This window comes from Typopeltis vanoorti, chromosome 9 (genome assembly GCF_054136105.1).
Source record: "Typopeltis vanoorti isolate ZY-2024b chromosome 9, IOZ_Tvanoo_1.0, whole genome shotgun sequence".
Taxonomy (NCBI): Eukaryota; Metazoa; Arthropoda; class Arachnida; order Uropygi; family Thelyphonidae; genus Typopeltis; species Typopeltis vanoorti.
Genome location: NC_143557.1, coordinates 66,003,799 through 66,024,519, shown reverse-complemented (window position 1 = coordinate 66,024,519; position 20,721 = coordinate 66,003,799). Strand labels below are relative to the sequence as shown.

Below are 20,721 nucleotides of genomic sequence, written 5' to 3'. Positions count from 1 at the left end.
TCCTGGTGTGTATAAGGTATGGTGTGACTGCGACATCCCTTACTTTGGCCAGACAGATAAGTCTATTGAATTGCGTATGGAGAAGCACAGGAGGGACATCGCTTACAAGAGAACACGTGCCAGTGCTTTATCCAGCCATGTCCTTTTTTCGGCCAATTCTAATGTGAAAACCATGGTCATACAATCCTTTGGGATAGATCTAACAACATTTTCCGTTGCCATGACGAATTGGAGAGAAAATTGTAGAATCTAGAGAAATCATCCTCAACCCTGTATGTTTAAATAATTATTGAAGCTATAACCTCCCAGACTGTCATTCAGCTGTGATCAAATACTGGCGCTCACGAGATACCATACACTCACCCAACAATGTAGCCAACAAAGGAACTACTTTGAATAAGTTAACCACAACGTTTTCACTTTAAATATGTATAGTGACTTTCCTGTGCTATTCACAGTTTTTTTATCTTCAATGTTTAAGGTTTTTTCTTTTATAAAAACACCTGAAGAAGGCTGTAAAAAGCCGAAACTAGTTGTGTGATACTATTAAATCTTTTCCCTTTTTTCTCGGTTTTTGTCATTAAATTCTTTTTAAAAATATGTTTAACAACCGAGTAGATGAACCTTCATGCATACATATATATATATATAATCCATATCATTATTATTATCCTTACATAACACCTCCAGGGACCCCAAAGACTCATCGAGATCGAGGGAGGGCACCTACTCTACAGTTGTAGAGCAAGTTGTAGAGTAAACAACATTTATATATTGTTTACTTTCTTTCTGTCTCCACCAATCGCAACTATCTTCAACATCTACACCAACGCCATCTACCACCGACCACCACCACCACCACTAGTATTTTCACAGATATATAAAAAAGGGAAATAAAACTGAATGTGAGAATTACAGAGGTATCTCCTTACTCAGTGTTCCTGGTAAGATTTAACTTGTGAATGGGAAGCTTGGTGAAGAACAAGCTAGATTCAGGCCAAATAGTGGCTGTCAGGATCAGATTTTCACTTTACGACAAATAGTTGAGAAATTGTGGGAATATAACAAAAATCTGTATTTAAGTTTTGTAGACCTGCAAAAGGCATATGACAAGGTGCCAAGAGAAAAATGTTTATAATTAAATCCTAACTATGCATTATAATTTATAATTGCTCACATTATTTATAAAATGAATGCATTTAAATTGTAAATTTTAGCGTTACATATGCAATCATCTGCTTACCTTCATCATACAATATGTTTGAACCTTTAGTGACAATGCTTCTGTAATTAAATTAAACAAACAGTTTCTTTATTGTTTGTCATTGGGCTTAAGTGAACTGGCTTACTAGAGACATCTGCCTTGATGAACATAAAAAATACATTCCGCACTATTGTTATGACAAGTCAGGTTTAGCAGACCATGTCCTTACACAGGATCAAATGAAGAAAACTAAAGTGCTACACTGAAATCATAAGTCAAAAAGAGGGAGAGATTATTTTTTGGAATAGCAGCAGCATTAAAACATACTCCAAACCTCAACAAGTAAAGATAAAATTAATACTTGTTTTCTCTCTCTCTCTCTCTCTCTAACAATAGAGTTCCAATTAAGACTTTAGTTCCTTGTGTTGTCCATTAGAATTATTTTAAACTAATCCCTCTGTTATACCAACTTGTTGTTGTTTCGTATACTGTGACAAACTGTTCTCATGCTCTGAAGATGGATATAATACCAGCAAAATATCAGCTTATCATCTATAAAAAAAAATCAATTTCACATCCATTTTACCAACATCCATGACATTAATGCCCTACTTAAACAACATATGCCATCACTTAAGATGATCTAAATCAGATCTCCTATTTGTGACAAGAACCAAATTGCAGCTACAAACAACCACAGTCCACCTTTACAGTCTAAATTACATACTGCATGATCTCTTTCACTAGAAGAGTGACAACCTGTGCCTTTGATTGAACATTACTTGCCAGAGAATGCCAAATTTAGTATCCTCTGATTTGGGCTTTAAGCTCTTCAAGTTTTTTCCCCATTCAGTTATATTTTGATGTATTTACTACTCTCCAAATGCTGAAAATCCTTCTGAACAATTCAATTTCTTATCCCTGAAACCTGATTTTCTCAAATCCAGCTAACCAAATGGCTTTAGGTCCACAAATCCAACAACAACAACAACACTAACCAAAGTGAATTGAGATCAGAAAGTATCTGCAATAACCTAACACAAATCATACATCTACCAACCTGAATACCAATCCTCTGCACACTCCCAACACCACCGATCATTTCTTAACCAGTCCCTCAAATAATCCAACACAAAAGTCACATCTCCTCTCAGTAACTAAGATCAAAATTGTGCAAGTTTTCTCACTCATAGAATATCCTTCTTGCAGCCATTCCCACCTTAGTGTCCTTTAGCAGAAGGAGGTAACAAGTGGGACAACCTCCTGAAACTTCTACTATTCTTTTCCATGGTCAGACTACTGTTTCCACTCTCTGATACAAACACCTGCTTTAAGAGTCACAGACATTATTCTCACTGGCATGAAAAACAACTTCATTTCATTCCCACCCACTTTCCAAGCCATAATAAAAGCATAATAAAAGGTGTATTAAAGCAGCTGAAGAAAAAAAATTTAACATATAGCTGCAAAAAAGAATCCCAGCTCTTTGGATTTGACCTATGATGAAGCATACAATAAATGCAAAACAGCTGTCAACAAATCAAAATCTGATTTCATAAAAGATAAAGCAGAAAACTTGTCTCCTGTCCAAATGGAAGTTGTGCCTTCTTGTCCCTTACAAAGGCTATCAATGCAATTCTTGTTCACCTGTGCTCTCTCTGTCTCATCCAGATGGCAGCACCATTGTTATAGTATCAAAAGATGAACTGACTTCTTGGCATTACTTTTCATCTCCATCTCCTGCATAGATGGCAAGGCAAACTGCCTCCTACTATATCAGAAATAGTGCACCATATGCCACCTGTGTTTTTTTGGCAAAAAGACATCAGAAAAATACTAAATAACTTAGACACTAAAATTACTTTAGCCTAATGACATTTCTCTGACTCTACTTAAACATTATGCTTCAGAACTAACACCTGCATTATATGAAATCTACAATCTTGCGTACTCAGCTGACACTTATCCCATCGGGTGAAAGCAAGCATATATCCAACCTATTTCAAAAAAGGAAAAAAGTCTACCATCACCTCAATCCTTTCTAAATTAATGAAAAGTCATCAACAGTCAGCTTCTTCACACCTAGAGACATACCAGTCAATCAATGACCAGCAATATGAATACTGCCACTCCAGATCCAGAAACGATCTCTTGACCTATAATCTTGACTTATACATCACCCACTGCTGTGCCATGGAAGGGTTTGGAGAAACACATGATGTTACTCTTGACATTTCTAGAACATCTGATTATGTCAAGCCATTTGAAACCTGCTCAGTAAATTGCTATCCTTTGGTCTACCTGCACATACACTGTCATTGGGCATTTCTCTCTGGTCAGTCACAATGTCATGATGGATGGCTCCCTCTGGGCCTCTCCACCAATGCAAATATGCCTTAGGGCTCTGTTCTATCACCTATAAATAAATAATCTACTCTTAATCATTACTAATTCTATCCACAGCTCTGCTAATGAAAGTACATTTCGTCTGTGGATAGAATTAGTAATGATTAAGAGTAGATTATTTATTTATTTAACAATGAAGTGCTCAGGCATCCCAAGCTACAAAATTACCTGCACTGAGTGTTTTAAATACTTATCTCTATACCATCCTTCAATGGGGAAAGGATAACCAGGTCACCTTCAACGCTACCAAAATACAATCTTGCTTTTTTTTTCTCGCAAAAGCAATCCAAGCTCACCTATCCTTACTCTCAGTAATACACAAATCACCAGATGGGCTGAAATCTCGTTCCTTGGACTGATATTTAACTTCAGCCTCTTCTTGCATAAAACATCGCATCAATAGTTTCCTCATCCTCCAAAAATCTAGTCAATCTTTTCTTCTCATGGCATTAATTTTTACCCATTCAGCTGATAACTGTATAAATCCCAAATTCGCCCATCTTTAAAATATTGTTCCCCATGTGTCAGAGGGTGGTGCAGAGTACCCAATACCTAAAAATTCTTAACTGCTGTCTAGAGGAGAGCAATTTGGCTGCTGGCTGACTCCCACACTCCTCCTCCTCCACTAATTTGATTCACCCACTACATCATAGATGGCGAACCTATTGCACGTGTACCAGAGATGACACATCCGAGAATTTTGTTGGCACATCAACGATTTACAGGTGATATCCTTATATATGCTTATAAAGTATTCAACCTTTTTCTTTTTTAATTGTTACAATATGTACAAATTAAATTTTGTTTTACACGAGAGAGCAGCTACGAAGACGTGCATATGATTGGTGGGGTATTAACAAAAGATCACACGACCCAAAGACAAAGGCAACCAACAATTGTTGAGTTGAAATGCTAATTTTCTTCAACCGAATTCAATAACATCTGAAACTATCATAACAACATTCACTATATATTACTTAGTTTTAACACATTCACGACGGGGTATTGTTTATCGATCCGACGAAACTGCTCATTACCGGCGGGCTCAACTCACACAAAGTTTCAACTAAAGGTTGAACTTTGTGTGAGTTGAGCCCACTGGTCATGTAACTGAAAAATTGGACAATAGTTTTTAGTTAGATACTGTGTTTCCGATGCAACACATGGTTTTGCTTCAGTCTGTACAGCATAGTTTCTGTGAGAGGAGAATATGTGATTCATTAGTTAGCACCGTTTTTATTCCAGCTGTCTTTAATTGCACTACTTGTTGAGAAATATATTACACAGACAGCAAAAGGCTCTGTATCTTATTCAGAGATACAATAAAACTACTTGAAAAACTACGAGGGCGTGTTGTTAACTGCGAGGAGCAAGTTACTATCACCACGATGTGGACATGTTTAAACATTTTTCATGTGCGAGGTATATGCAAAATTTTTTAATGTCTTTTTTCGTAAAGTAAAATCAGGGGGTGAGAGTTATACACGAGAACCAATTCTATTCGAGTAAATATGGTAAGCATTTCACCGACAAGTTGACATCCTTCTGCTGCTTCCTCTGCTCAGCTGACTTCTATGGTGAGTTACAATGCATAAATATTTTTATCACTACTGTTTTCTTTTCAAACTAACATTATTATAATCAATTTAATAATAAAATAATCAATTTTATACTGAATAATATTATAAATTTATATATAAGTAAATATAAATAAAATAAAATAAAATATTATTTATAAAATTATAAATATTTTTATAAAATTATAATTATTTATAAAATATTATAAATAAACTGGGGGGGAGCTATGCCCCTCTGGTGTCCCCCCTCGTGTTCCAGACTGGTAGGCCGGTTCTCCTTTAATTCTGATGACGAAGTTTGAAGACTCGACACTCAGGGTAGCCCCTGAGTGTCGTCTTCAAAATGGGGGGCTCTGCTCCCCCAGTTCGCAACCTCCAAGTTCCGGACTGGTAGGCCGCTTCTCCTTGAATTCGATGACTAGAATTTTAAAAACTCAAAAGGGGTCCCCCCCCCTTTCTCCAAATTTTCCCGAAACATTCCTACATGCATGGTGGAATTCATTTCCTACTCTACTGTTTAGACCTCCAACGTTTTCCATTTTCTATATGTCAACTGCCTGTTCTAATGACTCAAAAAATTTCTCCACTTCTTAGAAGAAGAACCTTCTGTGGGACCATAGGCATAAATAAGTTTCACTGCCCATTTCCCCATTTTGAAAAGTGCCCACATAACTCTACTTGAAACTGTCTTCCAATCAAGAAGTTTATCTTCATGTTTGGTGTTGAATGCTATCACTACTTTCTTTATTTGATCATTACTTCCTGAATATAACATCTTATACTTATTATTTAGTAATAGCTCACTTATTTTTGTCTTCTCTGTCTCAGTAATGCCCATTATGTCTACATGGTACTTTTTGCAATTCTTCTGCAAGTTTGATTTCTTTTCCATTAATACTCCTTATATTCCTATCTTCAAATCTTCTGATGTTGGGTTTATTCTTGTTTTTCTAGATTTTGAGTTTCAGCTTGATCCAGCAGCTGACTTTTCACTGTTTGCCCTGGTTCCCTGATGAAAACAGCAGGGCCTTGTTTAACTGAGTTACACCCTAGCCAACATGAAATCTCATCATTTGTACCATCATATGCATTTGTAGTTTAAGTCAATAGAGAGTATAATTAGATCAGCTAACTCCCCAAATTGCAAGCCTATTCTTATTTGTTCAGTACCTAGTAGAAACCTATTAACAGGGTGCACCACATGATCCAGTAGCTGACTAGACATGTGGTCCATGAACTTAGGACATTAGGTCAAAAGCCCCAGTTGGTTCTCTGCATTCCTGAATGGTGATGTGGAGGTCTCCTCCCAGTTATTTGGCTTTGATCCTTAAGTGACTCCTCAATATCTTACATAAAATCCAATCTGTTAACTGTCCTAGGTGCCACAGCAAAGTTTAGGCCTTTATTAAGTAGCAAGAGTTCATCATTGCTCACGGCATGGCTTGAAAAGTTAATCACAATGAAAGCAACTGGTTATTCCTGTATCACTTATTTGTTGTTGGTTGGTGGCTACTATCATCCCTTGTTTGTAGTTAATTGCTTATGTTATGACTGGCTTGTGGCTGGCTGTTCTCAAAGTCATTCAATGATGAAAAATTTAAACTTATCTGTTGGCTGTTTAAATCTTGTTGCTGTTTCAATCTAAGAAATTTGGCAATGTTTTACTGTTTCCAGGATATGTTTAGTTAAGTTGTCAGTAATCTTCTCAAGAACATTCCAAAAAAACTATTTCTGTGGTCACTACAAGTTTACTACAGTGATAGCAGTAATAGTCAACTACATTTTGTATCAGTTATTCAGTACATCTTCATAGAGAAATAAACAGTCAGTCAACTTTAATGCATTATGGTATGGAGTTAACTGTTCTATTGGAGATTAATATGAGGTTACTCGTTCTAGCTCCTGTTGGATGCTATGTAACACTTAGAATATACAGGAACAAAGTATTAAAATAACAGGAATAAATTAAGAGATAATTTTAAAAAATTGTAAATTGTAGGATCACAGCAATATTGGAGGAATTTAATCAAATGACATGATGAAATGGTTTTTCAGTTCTTTGAGTATTCTACTATAATCAAAATTGAAATTTCTAAATTTTCATTAAGGATCCAAATATCAAATTTCATTGAAATTCATCCAGTTATGGTAGCACCACTGTGTATATGTTCACAACAATTGGATAAACAAAACAATGCTAATGGATACTTATGAATTCTGTAAAATTTTCTGACTAAAAAATAATCCAAGACTTATCTACATTAATTTTTTGAAGTATAAAATGGGAAAGAATAATTAAAATAATCTTATTTCAATATTAAAAATATATATCCTTTTCAGAAATACTCACCTCTTCCTAAAAGCCATCGATGGTAAAACCACACACTTTGATCAGTGGGATCTGTAAATGCAGCATTTTGCACAAGTTCATATTCTGAAATTAATTAAAAAAAAAAAAATCTTTCAATGGCAATTCGCCTATCGTTAACTGCTTACTACATCAATTTATTCTCACCAATTTGACTACAGTCATGTACAAATCAAAACTGGACAATGTTACAAAAACCTTTAATTAACCAAGAAACCGTGAAAACCAACTGCATATAAAAAATCTGCATTCCAAGTCTATTTAAAGTTGCAGATAACTATTTACAATATCAAACTGATGGAATAGAATGCAATTAAATTTGTTAATTATTATTTTTCACAAGATACAGGTCCATGAAAATATTATAGTAATGTTACTTAAATTACATTATGATATTTTCATCTCAATACAATATAACCAGTTAGTTAGTTAAAACAATAAGGATTTCTGCTCTGGTTACATCCAAAGATAAATGCAGTAATCAAACTATTAAGATTTATCCATTTGGCCAACTAGGCTGGTCTGGATGACCAAATGAATAACATTGCTCTCTGATCCACAAGCTGTGGACTTAAATCCCACTATGATATGAATGTTGTGGATTGATAATGGATTGTGAAAGTTTAAGTGGAAGACAATTTCAGTCACCCAATCTGAGACTATCACAATGCTTACAGAAGGCCTGATGGTTTGAAAAAAATATGTCATGTTTAATCTTGATCCAAATTAGACTTACCTGCAATAATAAACATGTTATAAGATGAAAATGACATAAAATTAACATGAAAAAAAAAAATTCAAAATTGATACCAGTAATTACTAGTAGTCATTAAGAAAATTAAAAAATATGACATCAATAGGTGTCATCTTTCTTCTTAATCACTAGTACACACATGGCACTGATGTACTATAAGTTTTGCCTCCTCCCATATGTAAAATAAAAAAAATTTAAAAAAATGTATGTTCTTAATTTTATTAATGCATACTAGTTTCGTTTTTGAAATTTTGTTCATCTTTTACGTTAATTTTGTCATTCCAACTGTGCATTTCCTGAATAAGTTATTCAAATGAAATACATATTCAATAATTATACATATTTAACAATTATTTTATTATAACACATATCTGTGATGTAAAAATTTGATCATGTAGAAGTAGTCAATAGTGAATGTATATGTAAATAATAACTATGTAAAGTATAAATAACTGAATTTCCTTCAGGGTGCAGAGAGAACTTTTAGATGTGTAAAGTGAGAAATTATGGTAATAACATTTCAGTGAAGTTTTTTGGAAGATAATCACCTCCAGACAAAAGCATATGCTGACAGCTTTATCACCAGCCTGCCTGGTTAGCATACCCACTCTCCAGCCAAAAAAGGCTGCAGGTTTAAATCCCGCCGAGGGCATGGATGTTTGTGATTGTCTGTGAAAATACTAATGGTGGTGGTGGTCGGCAGTAAATGGCGTTGGTGTAGATAATGAAGGTAGTTACAGTTGGTGGAGTGTTAGAGACGGAAACCTGTAGAGTAGATACCCTCCCTCGATGAGTAACATAATAATAATAATAAAAGAGCAAAGAACTTGGATGTGACGGATGCAATCCATATGACGTCACAGCATTCCATTGACAAGCAACAGAGAACACTGAGAAAAAATGACAGCAAGAGAGCTGAGAAGGAAACAGTAGTAAATTTGGATCCTGAATTTTCATTAAATTTAAACAATAAAATGGAAGTCTTATTTAAGACTTCCATTTCATGCTAGACTTCATGCCAGCAAAGGTTGGTCGATTGGTAGAGCCTCTGCTACTAATGACTCGCAAAAGTTAAGCAAGTTTGAGTGCAGTTAGTAGTTGGAAGAGGACTAATCTTTCGATGCTGTTGGCACACTTTCCCTCGATTTGTCTTTGGACTCCCTGGAGGTGTCACATAATAATAAAGAGGTGCAAGGATATACAGGCTTTTAAAGGTAACTGGTATATACCAATATTTTCAAGTGTCTTACATGAATTTGTTCAGTTGAAGTAAAGCAACTGTTGATAATTCCTACAGTGATTGGAACAGAAGAAACTAATATGTACTTCCATTATGTTACATAAGAGCTTGTATTCTTCATTTTAGAATGTAAGCAGAGTTTAGTCTGAATTTTCTCTCAACTAACGAAAGGTAGGACTGTTTTGTATCCTCAGTTAAATTCTCTCAAGGTTAAGGTGGAATGGATAGTTATAATACCTTGAACTCCGAATGCAAAACAAGCAATTGATATAATTATCTGCTTTGTTAGTTCACTCAGAACTGCTGAAGTTTATTTCTAGTATTAAAAGTGTAGCTTGATAGATTAGTGTGATGTTACATCTTACCTTACATGCTTTTCATTATGAGTTTGTTAAACTCTTTCAGGTGAGCTCACTGGAGATTTATCTCTAACTGTTTATACAATTTGATTGACAGACAGTGTGTGAGTGACCTAGTATTTTAATTCTGGATATAATGAATTGTCCTTATATGTCATGTATATAATAACTGTAAATAATGCTTGATTTATTAATTTTTTTTATATACTCTGAGTAATCACTAACTTCAGCTATAGTGGACAATGATTAAGTTTTCTTTGAACTGAGTTAACCCTTTGAGCAGTATATACTGTATATGTCACATATCCTCCAAACAAAAAAATGTATATATACATTCTTCAAATCTTAACTATTGTAATAAAGCTATAAATTTAAGTTGACTTTAGCAGGAAAGCACTGCAATCTCTGAGCAAACTTACCAATCTTTTTTTGTTCATGTTTTTATAAGCTACAGAAGGTGGGATGTTTTTATCTTGCTGCTCAAAGGATACTTGATCCTGAGTTCAGCAATAGCATTCCCATGGGAGACAAACCTGGTTGACCTTTCAGCAATTATGATAGATGACTGAATACCATAAGGAAAACATTCATTTCATCATATAAAAAATGTTACACAACTTTACAGCATGTTTAGTACTATGGGTAGGTTAAAGATTAGCTAATCTGAATCAAGATTAAACATGGCACATTGTTTCTTGAATAGCAGGAAGTAGAGGTCCATTGGAAAATACAGCAAGAACACCTGTTCCAGGGGATAGAGGTCGACGAAATAAAAGAAAGGAGAAAAAATTAGCTTGATGGGTTAAAAACAAGATTATTAATGGATGCTAAGCAGCACAAGTTTTTATAGGCTAAATAAAAGGGGAATAATGGAAGACAGTTCAGCAGAACACCATCAAAAAATACCAGAAAAGGCATAGGACACAAACAGAGCATCTATCAGAATGTCTACCTTTCTAAAATAACAGTAGGCATTTTAAGGATGATTTTTGGTGTCATACTCCAAATGTGAGAACAGTCTTGTAAAGTTAGATGGATTTGCATAGGGTTAGCAGCCATACAGATAAATAGTAGTCTTGAGCGAAAAAGGATGCCAGTAATTTTGGAGGCTATGAATGTGATGTGTTTTATGCAGGGAAAATTAGAAATCAGTCCAAGAAGAAAATTCCAATTATATCTGGAGAACTGAGTATTATTAATGATAAAGAGGGATGAAGTGAGTTCTTTCTTGAAATCTTTTCTTGACAGGACTGTTTTAGTAGCAATGAAGTTGGCAAGATTGTCAATACCACATAGAAAATAGTAAAGAGATCAGCATATAAGGCACTGGTTTTTTGAAGATCTTGAGGCATTGAGTGTTGACCAGTCAAAGATTTGTCAAAGCAAGAGAAGAAGAGGAATGGAGTGTATTCTCACCAAGTAAATTAAAGAGAAATTTTGAAGTCAGTAAAAGACAATTAATATACAGGAAGAGGACTGTGGATGAAAGTGGAAAGCTCTAGGGTTTAGTCCAGGTATGGGTACTAAAATCTGAAGAGAAGAAGCCCATGAATAGCCAAAGAGAAATAGCTACAAAGAGCAAGAAACAGACTGGAAGGACAAATGACAAATACCTCCAGGAAACATCAAATTAAGAGTGACAATAAGAATTTCTCCAAATCTTTCAATGGATTGTATTCAAAAGTGGATTGAGAGCTGCAGAATCCATAGGGCAGAGAAGTTGACTTTAATGACTTTCACTAACATGTTTGAGAGAAGTGAGGTAATGGCAATGGATATTCTGATGGGTGACTTTTATTTCCCTTTTTTTTGGAATGGACTTGGAGGCTAACTTCCATGATGTAGGATAGATGCCGGATGAGAGAGAGAGACTGCAATATAGGATGATTGTTAATTCACAGGTTTTGAACACAACTGCGGGAGATACAATCAAGACCAGAAGCTGTCTGATGTCCTTGATTAAAGACAGCAGAAGGCATGCAGTGAGCTGTTCTTGGTATAACTATAGGTAATATGCCTTGCTAATCTTGGTCAGAGTTGGAAGAGAAGAATAATAGAAGCCAGCTTTATCTTTGGACGATATTATAATGTACCATCCAGATACAAGGTTGTGCCCAATGGCTCTGATAAGGACCAGAGGGTTCAAGTGCTGTCTAAGTAGTAAACAAGTTTTCTGCATTTGACCAGATGTTTGAATGGAATAGGAGGATGAAGACCTTCATCATGTAAGAATTATTTCAGTGATTGAGTCAGAGCATGTGTTTGGATCAGGAGAGCACAGGTCAAAGGAGATCATTTCGTACGCGCTTTCCTGATTTGCAACTAAGGGTGACAGGAGGTCCAGATTCTTTTCATGGTGAATGATGAGTGTGTATGTAATGAGTACTGTTAGTGATGATGTGAATGGATCTTTGGTAAATGTCTTCATAAAGAGGTATGATAAGTATTTAGTACAAGTGACCAAAATGGTCCTCTATCTCTAAGTCATTAGATTTCCCTGGAAGAGCATACATAATAATCCAACCATAGTAAGAAGGAAGAGACATCCTGAAGGTCACTCTAACTAGCGCTGTTGTAGTTCCATAGGATACAAGGCTGAGACTAGTTAGGAGAGGGTCTGCAGAAAAAGAAACATGGATAAGGTTATGGTCAGAGTTACCAATAGAAAAGTTAACATTAATATGTTAACTTTGTTAGGGTTAGGAGAATAAAAAGGATTATAATGATGATTATCTGGTATTATGGAGTGAACAATTTATATTAGATCACTACTGACAGCAAGCAGTTCAGTTTCTCTTCCAGTTTAGTCTGTGAATTAAAGAATGAATGAATGCCAATCTGAATTATGAACACTGAAGTCCCAAAGGAAGATTGCCGGCTGACTGGTCAAGTGGTTAGGATACCTGCTCTCCAATCAACAGGCCACTGATTCAAATTCTGCCAGGGGCATGGATTAGAAACCTTTATGCAGACGTATGTAAACATCACTTACACAGCATATATGCAAGATACTTGGTTCATGTGCATCACCACATGTTCCAGGCAATATTTAAGAATGATGCTGGTCAGTAATCATTAATAGTGTTAATTTGATCACCATGTGAGTTGATTGAAAAAACAAAGGATCTTTCGGAGTTCGATAAAGGGCTTATTGTGGGTGCCCATCTGGTTTGAGCCACAATTTCAAACAGCAGAGCTGACTGGTTTCTCAAATGATGAGATCCCATGTGTTTAATCAGTGGAAAAATAACCCACTTTGCTTGTCTAAGAGGTGTAACTGTGGTCCTAAGACATTCTGTCAGGAACAAGATCATCATCATCATCTGAGAAAGCTTGCATGGATAAACAGAACTTTCAGTGTGCAGGAACTGACCGGAGCATTTAACGAAGAGGCTGTTCTTGACCCATATCTCACTGAACTATGTGCAGGGAATTAAAAAGTATTGGTACTGGCAGTTGCATGCCTATATAGAAACCACTGATTTTTCTAAGAAGTAAAAAGTTTCTAACTCAGTGGCTGGTATGTATATGATCAGCATTAGATCATAGCTTATAGCAAATACTTCTGTATCTTTTCAAGTTGGATTTTTGGAAATGGAAAAGGGAAGCCAGTTGGATCTAGTATGGATACTAAGACATTGATTATCACTCACGTTAAAGTTTAATGTCTAGAAAACACACATCTAGAATAATTACAAATTAAATTAATTTTTCTAATAAATTACTCTGCCAACATTTCGCCTTGGTTACCAAGACATCATCATAGGCACAAAGAAATATGACTAAGTACATGCACACAGGCACATTAGCAGGAAGGCAAACATATCAACAATAACGCAGTCAATAAAGCTTTTCTTGTTTCTTGTGTATTCTCTTCATGTGGTGTGCATCTTTATGTTAGAACACAGTGCTAATGAGGACTAGCATGTCTTGAACAGAAATCCAGCTGGTACTTACTTACTATAGGTAGTCCTTGACTTACAACGGGATTCTGTTCCAATCTCCGTCATAAGTCGATTCTGATGTAAGCCGAGGACTTTTAATTCTTGATTTGTTTGATTACTGTTATAATATTTTCATAAATTAGGTTTCTATTTAACTTAAAATGGTTAAAAATGTATAAACTTACATAAACATCTATAAATTATTTATTAGCACATATACATATAAATACATAAATACAAAATTAAGAAAGAAAAATTTAAGGAAAAAAATACATAAACACATATCAAAAATCATGCACTTACTTTAATTTGAAATTCCTTTAAATATTAGTTAACATAAACAAAAAACTTATTAATGGTGTCTTTAATTAAACATGTGAGTAACTGTAACTCATTTGGACGATATGGTTATTTCTCATGATCCGGAGTAGCTTTTTTAATCAGAAAATTGGTTAATGTTGTCTGTTGGGGTGTTATCTTATTTTCTTCATATATTTCGCGATAACATCAGACTGCTTCTCGAATTTGCTCTTCATCTTGGCGAAGTGATCAGTGTCTTGATCCATATTTTCAAGTAGCTGAAGTCCTTGATTTAGTTTAGAAAATACTTCAGCTAATCCTTTTACAGTAATTTTTTTTAACAATTTCTCTTCCTCCTCATTATTCCTTTATTCTTCTACAACTCTTTCATTTTGGAAAATCAAGTCTTGATCAGTCAGTTCACCTTCTATATCAGTAATATTGATTTCTAGATCCAGTTTTCTTGCAATTTCAACGACTTCTTCACCAATTTGTTCTAATATACTATGCTCATTGTGCTCTTTGAGTGTCTCCTGCGGTAGCAACTTCTTCCAAATTCTTCACATGCATTGTTCCGATACTTCCTTCCATGAAGTTCCAATGATCTAGATACATTGATTAATATCGTAATTTTTCCAAAAATCGCGTAATGTTATAGCATCATTGTCCATTGCTGTTATTGCTTGAGAAAAATGTAGTTTTCAGATAATATGTCTTGAATGTAGCAATCAAACCTTGATCCATAGGTTGAATCACAGCTGTTGTATTGGGCATTAAATACATCACATTTATATTTTCATTCAAATCGCCGATGTGAAGAGAATGTCCTGGAGCATTGTCAAGCAGCAATAGAATAATAAAAGGAATGTTTTTTCAAGACAGTAGGCACGTACTTCTGGAATAAAATAATTTAAGAATCAGTCTTTGAATAAAACAATCGTCATCCAAGCCTTAGGCATACTCCTGTAGTGAACTGGCAACTTATTCTTGTCAATGTTTTTCAAAGCTCTTGGGTTTTGTGAATGGTAAACAAGAAATGGTTTTAATTTAAAACCAGCAACATTTCCTCCAAGAAGAAGCATAATCCTATCTTTAAATGCCTTAAAACCAGGCACCAATGTAGCTTCTCTGTGAATGCAAGTTCATTCTGGCATTCTTTTCCAGAACAGTCCGGTTCCATTTACGTTAAAAATCTGCTCTAGCAAATAGCCTTCATCTATTATAATCTCTTTCAGATTTTTCTTGAAAATTTTGGCAGTTTCAAAATCAGAACTAGCATTCGTATTATTCGTATGTTATGCAAGTTAAATTGGCTTTTGAATCAATAAAAACCAACCTTTACTAGAGTTAAATCTATGCTCGCCATATTTATCTTCTTGTTGTTTCCTTAAATTGTCATAGACTGTGTGCTTTTGTTTGAATCGTAAACAAACTGAGAGGAATAGTCTTGTTGATTTGATCATCCATCCATATCATTAAAAGCTTCTCCATTTCATGAATTGGCCCTTCTCTTTTTTTCGTTAAAATTGTACATTTCATATTAACTGCTCCTTTAGCTGCCTCCATTATTCTTGATTTATCTTTTATAATTGTTGAAACAGTTAAATGGGATAGTTTTTCTTCTCGTGCTATTTCACTGACTTTCTTTCCTTTGTCATATGCTTTAATGACCTTCATTTTAACATCTAAACTTAAAGCTTTCCTCGCCTTCTTTTTTTATGTTGGAATTTTCATCAGTAGTATTACTTCTCTTACTGGATGATAGGGTTATGACGAGATACAAAAATTGCAACGAGAGAAACGAACACTTCAACTGCTGATTAGCAACTAATGAGCCAAAGGCTGTGATAAGTTAGAAGTGGGTGAATCATAGCAGCGGCTACTGTGCATTGGTGGTAGACTTTGCTTGTCAACTAATGGCAATGGTGCAATGCGTATACAAAAGCCATGTAATATATATATGTAAATGCAAAGTTAAATTAGAGCATTTTTAATAATAATTTCTGGCCGTCGTAAGTGCGAATCGTCATAAGTCGAGGATTACCTGTATTATTATTAGCTTTGCCCTTTTCTCCAAATTTTTCTGAAACATTTCTACATCAATCATCATCAAATTCCTGACATGTACCCTCCAGAGGTGTGTGGTAATTCATTTCTTACTCTGTTGTTTAGATCTCCAACAAGGACCAGCTTTTGTTTTTCTTTATGCCAGCTGCCTTTTCTAATGACTCGAAAAATTTCTCCACTTCTTACTTAGTAAAACTTTTTGTTGAACTACAGGTACAAATGAGTCTTAATGTTCAATTTCCCTTCTGGATGTCTGCCAACATCACTCCACTTGATACTACCTGCCATTTCTAGATTATCTTCATGTTTACCATTGAAAATTATAACTATTTATCCTTTCCCTGATCATTATTGCCTTGGTATTTGACCCTTCCAATAACATTCTTGCATAGATATTATTCAAAGAGTCTCAACTATTTTGACTTCTTTGTTTCAATAACACCATTTATACAAACACAGTACGTATCTAATTCTTTTGCCAGTTCTTCTTTTCTGTTAATATTTCTTATATTTATGTCAATCTTAAATTCTGCTGGTGTCAAGTTTGTGTTTGTTCCAGTAGCTGACTTGTCACTATCCACCCTGGTTCCCTGCATGATTTATATCTTGTTGAATCATCACTGTCTTGAGGCTTAAGCAGAAACAGAATGGCTAAATCCCATTCTGCTAGCCCATCCTCATTTGCTCCATATCCAGGTAGTAGGTAACTAACTGAATACGGAGCCTTGGCTATAATGAACAAGTCATGATAACAGAAAACTTTTTGCAAGCAGAAACTGACCTTCTGCTTTGTGCCTTCGCAAAGACTAGAAATGTCTTCTTTGTGAAGACACAAAGACGAGGATGTCTGCTCCAAGAAGATGGTTACCATAGGGAGAACAGTGCCCTTGTAAAACATCACATTTTGTCTGAAGGAAAAAAAAAATATATATATATATATAAGAAATTATTAACATTTATAAAATTACTAAATTCTTTTGTATCTAATAACTTTGTTATGAAACTTTGTGTTGTTCAAATTGGCATCATGAACATATCTCGAGGTTAACGTGATTCTGATATAGGAACGTGCGCACTGGGTGCAAAAATGGAGATATTGAAGTTCGCACTTCAGGAAGGAGAGCATCTTTTTCTTCCCTGGGATCATCACCATATAAGGTTGTATCGGGAAGGAGTTTGATTGTAGCTTACAGGATTGTATAGCCTTGCTATTTTTTGTGCATGTTACAGCTTCATTTAGTGTTATTTTGTTACTAAAAAAAACTAACTGTATTTATGCCTCTCTTTTTTTAATGCTAACTACTAATACTGCTGGTAGTGTGTCCTGAGCTAAGGGACTCTACAAGAGTTGCATAACTTTTTTAATTTTTTTTTTCTTTTTTTAGAAATGCAGAGATAAAAAAATGAGTAAGATGATTCCCATCCCACCAAGGACCAGGACCCTAGGAGTTGAGATACCAGGATTGGAGAAGCCCAGAGCCCTCACAAAGATCATCAAGGAACTAATAGGAGCCAAAAACATCTACTCCTTCACTCGCTATGGTGGAGGAAGATTTCTAGTAGTAGTTAAAAATATAGTTTTGAGAGATAAACTTCTTAGAGGGTTTCTCCGTCCAGGGGAAGCACATAACACCAATGATAATAAGCTCCGAAGTACAACTTAAAATTGAGCGCTTCCCCATGGAATATCTTGAGGCTGGAGACAATGCACTCATGCAAACTTTTAGTGAATGGGGATAAGATGAATAACATCAAAAAGAGTGTCTTTAAGGAAGACTGTGCATGGTACTCCAGTGAAGTCATGTTCACCATAGACATGTGCCAGCCAGTAGCTAACTTTGTCAACATCGGAGCATCCCAAGTAATGGTTTCAATTGTTTCAAATATTTAAATTCCGTGAATGTTGGGCACATCTCCAGCCAGTGACCATACTCCTGCTGAAAGTGCAATAGCACCGAACACAAGATAACATCATGTCCTCTATGGAGGACATGGCGTGGGAAGAGGCACCAATTGAACCAGAATCCACAGAGATAAAAAGTGAATGGGAGTGAAAAATCAGCAGGGAGAAAACTTTTGTACACACTGTCTTGGGCAAAATTAAAAAGCAAACCATCAGCAAACCATCTGCTGAAGCAACTGTTCCCCCTTTAGCCATTTCCACATTACAATCGGCTACGAAAGAAGAACAAACAGCTGTAGTAACAGATGAAGACAACAAGGTCAGCATTTCACCACCAGCCAACTTCTCAACAACACCAGAGTGGACTTCATCTGTTTCTGAAGATCTCAAGACCTTCCCTGCAGTAGTCAGCAAGAAATGCAACTTGAGGAAGGGGAAATACGGTTACAACTTCCAATAGAACCACCCAAAAAAAAGGAGGGAAGAAACCTCTCCCAATAAGAGGAAAAAACATCAAAGCCACTCCAGAAAAATCGAAGTAACTACATCTGAATCCAAAATGGGGGTGGAACCCTTTCGAAGAAAAGAAAGCATCAATGCTAAGATCAAGAAGTATACTGGCTTGCAATTTAATTGTTATGATGTCAAAACATCAGATAACAGAATTACTAGCTTCAAGATCAAAAACAGTCAACATGAGTTCTAAATTCTATCAAGCTCATGTTCAAAGCTATAAGCCAGTTTGCAGGGGTCTGGATATTCTTCCTCCTCCATCCCTATGGATAGATTCTTAATTAAATATGTAAAACAAGTGAGAATGAAAGACCTAGGACAGGCATAATATCTTAAAACATCATAATGCCACCACTCTCCTTTTCCTTCTGTGTTGCCTCTCTTAACACCAGAGGGCTCCAGTCAACATTCAAACAAGAGGAAGTGTGGAAACTAATGCCAGCTTTTAGCATCTGGCTCTTGTTGCTGCAGGAAACATACTTCTTCCATTATAGAGATGTACAAGAACTGAGCCAGAAGTATCCTGTCTCATCATTATGGAGTCTCGGCAAGCTTCTATGTACAAGTTGCCCCAGTCCTGAAAATAGTTCAGGTGCAAACTTGTTTGCTTACACTTGGATAACGGATTAAACCAAGTATATAATTTCTTGGTATCTTTAATTTATATTATAATCAAGTGGAAAAACTTGATTATAATCAACTATCTCTAATACAGAGTATTTTAATAATAAGGTGTGACACCTTTTGTCAGCTAGTATATGAAAATACGACTTTTGTGTCTGGCTCCCATTGACAAGACCTTAATAAAGGTCGAAACCGGTCTGGGTAGTGACCCTTCCCATAATTCATAGCATTATACATACCTGTAAGGATATGTGCTTTATATTATGGGATACTAAGGCAAGTGATGCGAAGTCATAAGCTTCTATATACACGTTGCTCCAGTCCTGAAAATAGTTCAGGTGCAAACTTGTTTGCTTACACTTCGATAAAGGATTAAACCAAGCATATAATTTCTTGGTATCTTTAATTTATAGTATAACCAAGTGGAAAAACTTCCAAGATCTAAATTCTGTGAACTCTACAAGGAAATAAGTTGGTTTATGGCTAGCCAAGGCTTTCCGTGTGGAAATATCATTTGCAACATCAATCTCAACATGGAGAAACAGACACAGGTGGAGGAAAAGAACTTCAAGATCAGACTCCACGTGCACTCGAAAGATAGACCAATCAGCCACATTTTACAACAGGCGCTACGTCAATTTTCAACAGGTGCAAATCATCAAAACCGTTATGGAAGGCAGGTGCACAAACACCACAACACCTGACACTCTTCTGGGGGTACTACACTCAACTCTACCAAGATAGTGTTCCAACAGGATTACTCTTGTTGGAACACTGAGCACATCCAGGCAGGGTTAGCTTGACCAATAACAGTGGCTTTACAAGATTACAAGATCCTTGCCCATGTTCTGAACAACAGACTGAAGGTGGGGATGAGGTACATGATCAACAGAACACAGGTGTATGGTGTTCCTGGCCGATCAATAGAGTTTAATCTCATCCTAGTTAAAGAACTGTTATTGTCTGGTTGACATCAAGAAGTATTCAATGGTATTGCTGTCGTTTCTTTCTGTTCAACATCCTTCAGAAAGTCGAGGTCAGTAGTGGACTTCTTTCCTCATTAGAGGAGGCTACAACAAAAGTTCTACCCACCTTCTTATCAAGTGACACTTATCAGACCCCATTAACATCCAGAAAGGGGTCAAAAAGGGTTGTTCTCAGTCTGCTGCTTTTCGCACTCGTTCTTGAGCCATTCCTACAGACAATTCAACAACTTTTGTGCTATCAGAGGGATTCCATTACCTCAAACCATGGATGAATCTAAAGTAATTACTTACGCAGGTGACGTGGTGGGCAACCTCAGAGATAACAACTCCATCTGATGCTTCTTCAATATCTCAGAGAAGTTCAAAGTGTCAGGCGCACATATAACCACGACAAAACCAAAATCAAAACGTATGGAATCTGGGACCCAAACAACATCCCCATGGGTCTTGTTCCTACAGAAGACCCCTCCACCGTC

The 20,721-nt window shown here is 35.8% G+C and overlaps 1 protein-coding gene across 1 annotated transcript in view; it reads right to left on the bottom strand.

The window, feature by feature from the left end:
- RabGGTa (Rab geranylgeranyltransferase subunit alpha) overlaps window positions 1-20,721 on the bottom strand; it is a 268,975-nt gene that overhangs the window by 143,234 nt on the left and 105,020 nt on the right. The window contains exon 6 of the mRNA XM_090397695.1: window positions 7,538-7,621. Within this exon, the coding sequence (XP_090253821.1) occupies window positions 7,538-7,621 (84 nt within the window). The remainder of the gene's footprint in view (window positions 1-7,537; window positions 7,622-20,721) is intronic.